The sequence below is a fragment of the Glycine max genome, chromosome 14, assembly GCF_000004515.6.
Source record: "Glycine max cultivar Williams 82 chromosome 14, Glycine_max_v4.0, whole genome shotgun sequence".
Classification (NCBI taxonomy): domain Eukaryota; kingdom Viridiplantae; phylum Streptophyta; class Magnoliopsida; order Fabales; family Fabaceae; genus Glycine; species Glycine max.
In genome coordinates this window covers 44,896,191-44,905,716 of record NC_038250.2, presented here as the reverse complement: position 1 = coordinate 44,905,716, position 9,526 = coordinate 44,896,191, and the positions used below count along the sequence as shown (strand labels likewise).

At 41.8% G+C, this 9,526-nt stretch overlaps 1 protein-coding gene across 1 annotated transcript; it reads right to left on the bottom strand.

Moving 5' to 3' along the window:
* Nucleotides 1-7,638: 7,638 nt before the first annotated feature.
* LOC102661697 (uncharacterized) lies at nt 7,639-8,118 on the bottom strand. Its single transcript, XM_006596829.1, has one exon. The coding sequence runs from the start codon at nt 8,116-8,118 to the stop codon at nt 7,639-7,641; it is 480 nt and encodes a 159-aa protein (XP_006596892.1).
* Between the last annotated feature and the right edge of the window lie 1,408 nt (nt 8,119-9,526).

Below are 9,526 nucleotides of genomic sequence, written 5' to 3'. Positions count from 1 at the left end.
TGTACACACAATGTGGATCTGAAGGACCTTATTTGGCTTGTAATGAGACTGGGCTAAGAACAATTCATGGTTTTTCTAGGATGCAAAACTTAGGTTCTTGGAGAGCATTCACCCATTAACCACCTTTTCTTTGACCTCCCAACCTTTATTGACATGCCACAATTACAACACAGAGAGTTTTTTTTTCAAATTCTTGTTGTTTTTCTCTTCTTTTTTCTCTCTTTTTTAGCAGATGATAGGTACTGCAACAGAATGTAGTTCTGATTCTTTGTGTATCTGTTACTTATGTCCCTGGAACATAATTTACCCAAAACACTCCCCTAAATTTGGAACAAATTTGTCTTGACCCATAACAATGCTCTCTTATAGCCTAAGATAGGGTGTACAAAGATAGCATTTGCATTTAGCTCAAGGTTCAATGACACATTCATTCACATTTAGGCTCAAAAGGGGTGCAAGGGATTCAATCATTCATTAACGTAGGGTAGCTATTTGGCTAAGTGGCTAAAATAAATTCAATGTGGCCTTCATCATTTCCAAATCATGCATCCATTCAGTATTCAAAGATTCATGCAAAAATTAGTACTTGATGTTAGTCGTTCTCTTACAATTAAGGTTCACACAACTCATCGGGTTACAACAATTAGTTTCACCTTCACTATTTCATTGTCATGCAAGCTAACATTTTCACTCACGCCCCTAATTTCCACACTCTATCTTTCTACATAAAGCAAGCTTGTTCGAGGTCTATGATTTCACAGTGCGAGTCACTCATGTCATGCAATCAATTCAGTTCAAAACAAGATATCAAGACAAACACACCATTTACTGAGGAAAAAATTATGAAAATGCTAGATTAAACCACTGTTCAAATCCAACAAATAGTAAAATAACTAAATAAATAAAGAAAATTGTCTGAAAAACAAGATAATTAAATGGAATCTTGTCACTCCTCAGTCCTGTGCTAGTGTGGGCCATGGATCCCAGGCCCCTATGCTGTAGTGACGTCTGCTACATAATCAACGTCCACGCCCACCTCTGCTGCCCCTAAATCCTCCGCAGCCTCTGGGGTGTCCTCAACAGCCTCCTTATCCTCTAGAGTGCCCTGTGCATCCTGGGCCTTAGGAGCCTCACCTCCCCCAAAAAGGAAGGCTGGACTCCGGGTCAAGCCACTTGCGCTAGATACTCTTGCATGGTCATGATCGGTTGTTGCTGAGATAGGTTTTTCATGCTCTGCATCACCAGGAAAAGGCCATGGTGAATACTCTGCAACATAGGCACGATCAGGTCAATGTTGGGCACGGAGGGGCCAGCTAGAGCTGATACAGGTGTTGGAGGTGTAGGGGCTGAAACTGATGCATCTAAAGGAGCTCGGGCCTTGGCCTTGCGGGACCCTGGAAATGTGATAGAAGGATCCTCAAGGTTCCAACAATTCTTCTGAATGTATGACAAATTAATGATCGGGCTCAGAGACTCAAAGGTCAGAGAATCAGACACAACTCTTCTGGCTAAACATAAGGCAGTGATAAGGGCTGGAAAGCCCAACCGAGAGGAGTTGGACCGAGCGATTTGAGATATCTGGTCTGAGATTATGGAGCCCAAGTCCATGTCTATCTTCATGACCAAGCCATACACCAACCTTGCTCTGTCCATATTAAGATCAGAGGTATGAGAAGTGGGAGCAAGGTTGGAGTAGGAAAGGACAATTCATGTCTGAGCGAGGTTGGTCAGGTCCTTCCTCAAAAGCTTCCACGGAGCCCCCTCAGCATTAAGAACAAACCCCTGCCCTAGTAAACATAATTTGGCTACAATAGCTTGATGGCCAAGGTGAGTGTGGCAGTAGCGGGAGTATGCTGAGTATCTCTCCCCTGACTCAAGCATCACTAGGGTCTCTAGAAAGGTGTTCAATGTGGCGGCATCGAACTTAATCGTCTTCCCCCACACCTTACACTGCCTGGGGGAGCGGTCTTTTGGGTCATATAAGTTGGAGTAGAACTCCTTGACCAAAGCCAGGTCAATATGGTTCTCCATTTGTCTTGTGAGGTTCTTGTGCCACTGGCGGCGCTCCAATTCCCAAAGGAATTCATCATAATGTGAATAAGCCAACTCCACATTCCGCTTAGGGAGGATGTTCCTGTGATGAACATTAATCTCATATCGCTCCCAAGTGATTTCAGACACGAATTTGGAAGTGGCATAAGGCTCTTAGGGCCTAGAAGATGATGCACGTCTCTTTTTAGAGGCCATCTATACCAAAGCACAAAAAAGGATTGAAGTTAGTCAGGAATTTTATTTAAAATTAACTTAACAAAACAAGTAGTAACATAGGGTGTGGTGCTAAGCGAGGTGGGCTCGCTTAGCACGCCTTACAGAAATAACTAAAAGTGGCTTAGCGCGCTGGGCGCGCTTAGCACGACAACACAATAACAGCAACAGTGGCTTAGTGCCAGCAACGCGCTTAGCCGGAAGACATTAGTGGCTAAGCGAGTGTGACTCGCTAAGCCTTATTCCAAACAGAGAAGGAATTGCGCTTAGCGCGACAGTGAACTGAAAAAGACCTAGGCTTAGCGCCAGTAGGTGCTTAGCGAGACTAACTACAGATAACGATGTGGGCTTAGCGAGGGAGACTCGCTAAGCCTTATTCCTGACAGAGAGGTATTTGTGCTTAGAGCGCCATGCGCGCTTAGCACATGATCAAACATTTAGAAATTCAAATTGCTTTGGGCTTAGTGAGACAGGCTCGCTTAGCCCAATTTTATTACAGAGGTGAAATTAGGCTTAGCGCGAGTGTCGCGCTAAGCCACTGTTGGAATGCAGAAAGCCTCAAAGAGCCAGATTAATTTAAGTGTGCTCGCTAAGCGCGGATGGCCGGCTTAGCGAGTTCATCAAATCCCAGAAAAATTCAACCAACATCATAGACTCGCTAAGCCTTAAGGCTCTGGCTTAGCGAGTTCATCCCCAAATTTGCAGAAATTCAGACAAACTTCATGAACTCGCTTAGCGCACAGGGCACGCTTAGAGAGTTCATCCTAAAATCCATAAATTCATAGAAATGTATGAACTTGCTTATCGGAACAGCCTCGCTTAGCGAGTTCATCGCAAACCCATAAATTGAGGCTTGACAACATCAACTCCTTAAGCCACTATATAGGCTTAAAAAGCTTGAGGTTAAGCCTAAACAACTTGACAACAAAATGCAAACATACAATAACCCTAACTACTCAGTACATAAACATTAAACTAACAATAATCAAAGCATACACACTGAGAGAAACAAATAATCACTTAAACATGTCTTCTACCCTAGGGTTTTACATAAACAACAATTGAAACTAAAGGAGAAGGGAACTTACTTGGAATGCAGAGAATGAGTGAAATGCACAGTGCTAGCGGAATGCAAATGATTAGGGTAGAGGGGAAAAAATGCACAATTATAGTGATGATACAAAAGTAACTGCCCTAAGCAATTATGTTCTCTTTTTGCAGTTACGATTTACTCGCTAAGTGCGAGTGTCGCGCTAAGCGAGCACTTTGTGACGTTTGAATTTTCAAAATTTAAAAACACGAGCTTAGCGAGACATGCTCGCTTAGCCCAATTATCCAAATTTTCAACCCGAGAGGTTTTCGGGCTTAGCGCAAGAATGTGCGCTTAGCGAGATCTACAGTTGTGATTGGTCTGCAACTTTCGCTAAGCGAGCCATGCGTGCTTAGCGGATTAAGTGAGAGTGGGTGCAGTGGTGTTGGGGCGCTTAGCGAGGTGATCTCGCATTCTCGCTTAGCACAATTCACATTAAAGCTCACACAGAAAGGTTTTTGGGCTTAGCGAGAGTGTCTCGCTTAGCCCAATTGACATTTAGGCTCACACAAAGAGGTTTTTGGGCCCAGCGTCTAGGTACGCTTAACGAGGCATATGGCACACTTAGTCTAAGTGTCTCACTTAGCCCAATTCAATTAAATCCATAACCCGAGAATGTTTTGGACTTAGCGCATGGGCTCGCTCAGCAAGGAACCCTCTGCCACTAGATAAAGGGTTGGTGCGCTCAGCGAGAGTATCACTCACTCAGCGCGTAGCATATGTCTCGCTTAGCGCGGGTGTCGCGCTAAGCGAGTTGGATGAATTGATTTTTTGCTAAGACTTATCTGATCCATTGAGATTTCAAACAAACTTGTGACCAACCCCATTCCTCAAGTTCACTCCCTTCCACTTTTCTATACTAGCAGTATCAACTATAATAAAATCTACACTAATAAACATTAAAACACAAAAATAAAGGTTGAAAGAGTAAGAAAGCTGGGTTGCCTCCCAGTAAACCCTTCTTTAACATCACTAGCTTGATGTATGTCACCTCTAGGGGTCTTGCAAATGCAGGATGGTGGTTAACCTCTCAATGCTTCCACCATGATACAGTTTTAACCTTTGACCATTCACTACCCAGCTTCTCTCTAGAGCATTTGATTGAGGATCCATCAATTCCACTACGCCATAAGGCTTCACTTCTTTGATGGTGAAGGATCCAGACCACTTCGAATTCAACTTTCCTGGAAATAGCTTGAGTCTTGAATTGAAAAGCAAGACTTGCTGGTCTGGCTGAAAATTCTTCTTCATCAACTTTTTGTCATGGTAGGCCTTCACCTTCTGTTGTACAACTTGGATAACTCATAAGCATTCAACTTTATCTCTTCTAGCTCCAAGAGTTGCAGCTTCCTCTTCTCCCCCGACAGAACTTCATCAAAATTCAGAAACTTTAAGGCCCAGTATGCCTTATGTTCCATTTCCACTGGTAAATGATAGGCTTTCCTATAGACCATTTGGAATGGGGATAGTCCTATGGGAGTTTTGAAAGCAGTTCGATAAGCCCATAAAGCATCATCTAACTTGATAGCCGAGTCTTTCCTTGTAGAGGCCATAGTCTTTTCCAGTATCTGCTTCAATTCCCTGTTAGAAACCTTAGCTTGACCATTTGTCTGTGGATGATAAGGTGAGGCTACTGTATGTGTTACACTATAATGCCCCAACACCTTCTGAAGTCAGGACTCTTGGTACCCCAAAGCATGAGAAGATGTTCTTCTTTAAGAATTTGGCAACAGTCTTTGCATCATTCTTTGGAGTAGCCACAACTTCAACCCATTTAGAAACATAATCAACAACCACCAATATGTACTCATTCCCATATAATGAGGGAAGTGGACTAACAAAGTCAATACCCCAACAATCAAAAACTTCCACCTCGATGATATTCTACAAAGACATTTCATTTCTTCTTGATATACTTCCTGTCCTTTGGCATTGGTCACACTGAGTTACATGCTCATGCACATCCTTGAAAATTGAAGGCCAAAAGAAACCAAATTGCAAAACCTTTGCTACTATTTTATCCCCACTGTAGTGACCCCCACAAGGAGAGTTATGGCAATGCCACAGTATGCTTCTAGACTCCTCCCTGGTCACACATCTTCTCAGCAAATTATTAGCTCCAATTTTGAACAAATGTGGGTCATCCCAAATATAGAAACGAGCATCATGTAGGAATTTTTTTCTTTGCTGCCAATTAAGATCATTGGGAAGGATTCCTGCAACCTTATAATTAGCAAGGTCAGCAAACCATGGTCTCTCATTCACAACTAGCAGCGATTCATCCGGGAACTCATCACGGATTTCCAGTTCCTTCAGAGTGACTTCTTCATTAACTAGTCTTGATAGGTCAGCTACCAAGTTTTTTGATCCCTTCTTGTCTTTAATGACCAGATCAAATTCTTGAAGCAACAAGATCCATCTAATTAGTCTTGGCTTAGAGTCCACCTTTGTTAGAAGATACTTGATAGTTGCATGATCTGTATACATAATGACTTTTGATCCCACCAAGTATGATCGAAATTTCTCCAGTGCATAAACAATGACAAGCATTTCTGTCTTAGTAGTAGCATAATTTAACTGAGCGTCATTTAGGACCTTGCTTGCATAGTAAATGGAATGAAATACCATGCCTTTTATGTATCCCAGCACCGCACCAACTGCATAATCGCTTGCATCACACATTAGCTCAAATTCCTGACTCCAATCTGGTGCTGTAATCATAGGGGCAAATACTAGTCTGGCCTTTAGAGTGTCAAATGCCCTTAAGCAGTCTTCATCAAATAAAAACACAACATCTTTATTGAGTAGGTTACTCAGTGGCTTGGCAATCTTTGAAAAGTCCTTAATGAACCACTGATAGAATCCAACATGTCCTAAAAAACTCCTGACTCATTTTACATTGACTGGTGGAGGCAATTTTTCAATAACATCAATCTTGGCCTTGTCCACCTCAATTCCCTTGATAGAAATCTTGTGCCCCAAAACTATCCCTTCTTGGACCATAAAATGGCACTTCTCCCAGTTGAGCACTAGATTTGCCTCCTCACAATGTTGTAATACCAACTCTAAATTAGTCAGACAACAATCAAATGATGATCCAAACACTGAGAAGTCGTTCATGAATACTTCAATACATTTCTCTACCATGTTAGCAAATATTGCCATCATGCATCTCTAGAATGTAGCTGGTTCGTTGCACAGCCCAAAGGGCATTCTTCTATAAGCAAATATGCCAAATGGACAAGTGAATGCAGTCTTTTCCTGATCATTGGGGTCAACAAAAATCTGGTTGAACCCTAAATAGCCATTCAAGAAGCAGTAGAATGATTGTCCAACCAACTGTTCAAGCATCTGATCCATAAATGGAAGAGGGAAATGATTTTTTCTTGTTGTATCATTCAGCTTTCTATAATTAATGCATATGCGCCAGCCTGTGACTGTTCTTGTTGGGATAAGATCATTCTTCTTATTTCTCACCACAGTCATTCCACCCTTCTTAGGAACCACTTGCACTGGACTTACCTAAGCACTGTCAGAAATAGGATAAATGAGTCATGCCTCCAGCAACTTAAGAACCTCCTTACATACCTCTTCCTTCATCGAAGGATTGAGCCTTCGTTGTGGCTGTCTTACTGGCTTGTACTCAGCTTCCATCATGATCTTGTGCATGCAATATGAAGGACTAATTCCTTTGAGGTCTGATATATGCCATCCAATAGCAGCCCTATGTTTCTTCAAGACTTTCACCAATCGAGATTCCTCTTCATGAGACAGAGAGTTGTTGATCACTACCAATTTTGCTTCATTGTCCTCCAAAAATACATACTTCAAATGCTCTGGAAGGACCTTCAAATCCACCTTGGTTTTCTCTGTAGGAGGATCTTTCTTCAGCTCTTCAAATGGACATTCCTCTGATGGGCTTACTTTTAAGCCATCCAACTCTTCTAGACACTTTCTCAAATCTTTCTCTTCCTCTTTTGTGAGACAATCAACGACATTTATCAATGCTTTCTTCAATGGAGATTGAGATGTCATACCTTGAACCACCATGGAAACTTCATGCTCAACTACTTCCACTTTGAAACATGCCCTGTGGTCATTTGGACGATTGTGTCGAATAGGTTAAAGGTAACCTTCTGATCATCAACACTTATTTCCAAGTTACCGTTGCCCATATCAACCACACATTTGGCTGTCAACATGAAGGGACGACCTAAAATCAATGGAATGTCTGCATCCTTTTCAATGTCCATTATGACAAAATTTATAGGAAATGTGAACTGTCAGGCTTTGACTAACACATCATCCACCACGCCATAAGGTCGTGTGATCGAGCGGTCTGCAGCCTGAAGTGTCATCCTTATGGGTGCGATTTCCAAATTCCCAATTCTGTTGCACATAGAAAGTGGCATCAAATTGATGCTAGCTCCCAAATCAATCAGTGTTTTTCCCACTGACACAACCCCTATTGAACATGGAATAGTTACACTGCCTGGATCCTTGAACTTTGATGGTAGAATTCTTTGAATAATAGCACTGCAATTTCCTTCCACCACTATACTTTCATTGTTTATGTATTTGCCCTTTTTGGTAAGGAGATCCTTCAAGAACTTAGTATAAAGTGACATTTGCTGCAAGGCTTCTCCAAAAGGAATTGTAATGTTCAGCTTCTTGAAAATATCAAGGAAGCGAGCAAAGCATCGCTCTTTGTCCTTCTTTGATGGAACCAAAGGGTATGAAGCCTCCTTAACCGGGTTGGGCATTGCCTTAGATCTCTTTTAGTCCTCTTCTCTCCAGTCTTTTTTCTCTCCACTCCTTTAATCTCTTTTTTTTTTTTTCTCTTCATTTTTTGTTTCCTCCTTCTCACTTATTTCTTTTTCTTTCATTTGCTCTCCTTCTCCCTCTTATTTCTCTTCTACTCCTAGCTTTCCTTCACTGTTTTTACTCTCATCATCCACTGGCACTCTTCCTTGACTTCTAATGATCACAGCCTTACACTCCTCCTTTGGGTTTTTTTCAGTGTTGGCTCCAAAATTTCCAGAGGAATTTTTTGCTAACTGTTTAGCCAGTTGTCCCACTTGAATTTCCAAATTCTTGATTGTTGACTCTGTGCTCTTATGATTGGACATCGAAACCTGCATGAATTGAGTCAGTGTGTCTTCTAATTTGGTGGTCCGCTCATACAGATTAGGCCCTTAATTAGGAGGTCGATTAGAAGGACCTCATTGGTCTTTGTTAAACTGATTTCCAGGGTGTGACTGCCAGCCTTGACCTTGGTTATGAGCAAAGTTTCCTCCCTGCTGATATCCTGCAAAACCACCTGGATGAAATCCTTGCCTATTCTAATTTGCCATATAATTAACCTTTTTGGATGTATCATCTTGAGTCATACAGCCACCAGACTCATGAGCTCCTCCACGTATGCTGCAACCTCCAATTTGCATAACTGCTAAATGAGTAGGTTAAGCTGCCTGCAACTGTGTTGGCAATTTTCTTAAAGTCTCTGTGAGTGATTCAAGCTATTTAGCTAACAGCTTATTCTGCACCAGCAAAGCATCCTATGATGTGAGCTCCAATAGACTTCTCTTTGTGGGAATGTGCGTTCTATCAGGCAAGATGGCATGGTCGTTGGCTGCCATGTTCTCAATCAGTTCCATTGCTTCCTCATGAGTCTTCAATTTTATGTTTCCTCTAGCTGAAACATCCAAAAATTTCTTAGATTGAGGGCGTAGACCATCAATGAATATGTTAAGCTAAATAGGCTCAGTAAACCCATGAGTTGGAGTCTTCCAAAGTAAACCACGAAAGCGCTCCAAGGCTTCACTCAAAGATTCATTAGGAAACTGATGGAATGAGGAACTCGCTGCCTTTCCTTCAACTATCTTTGATTCAGGAAAATACTTCTTCAAGAATTTCTCAACCACCTCTTCCCAAGTCTTCAAATTGTTTCCTTTAAATGACTGCATCCACCTCTTGGCTTCACCAGCTAGAGAAAATGAAAATAGATTAAGTCTGATGGCATCTTCCGGAACTCCCGTTATCTTGACAGTGTTGCATATCTCAATGTATGTGGCTAAATGAGCATAGGGGTCTTCATTTGGCAAACCATGAAAGAAATTTCCTTGAATGAGCTGAATCAAGGAATGCGAGGTATGAAATGTTTGTTGCTTG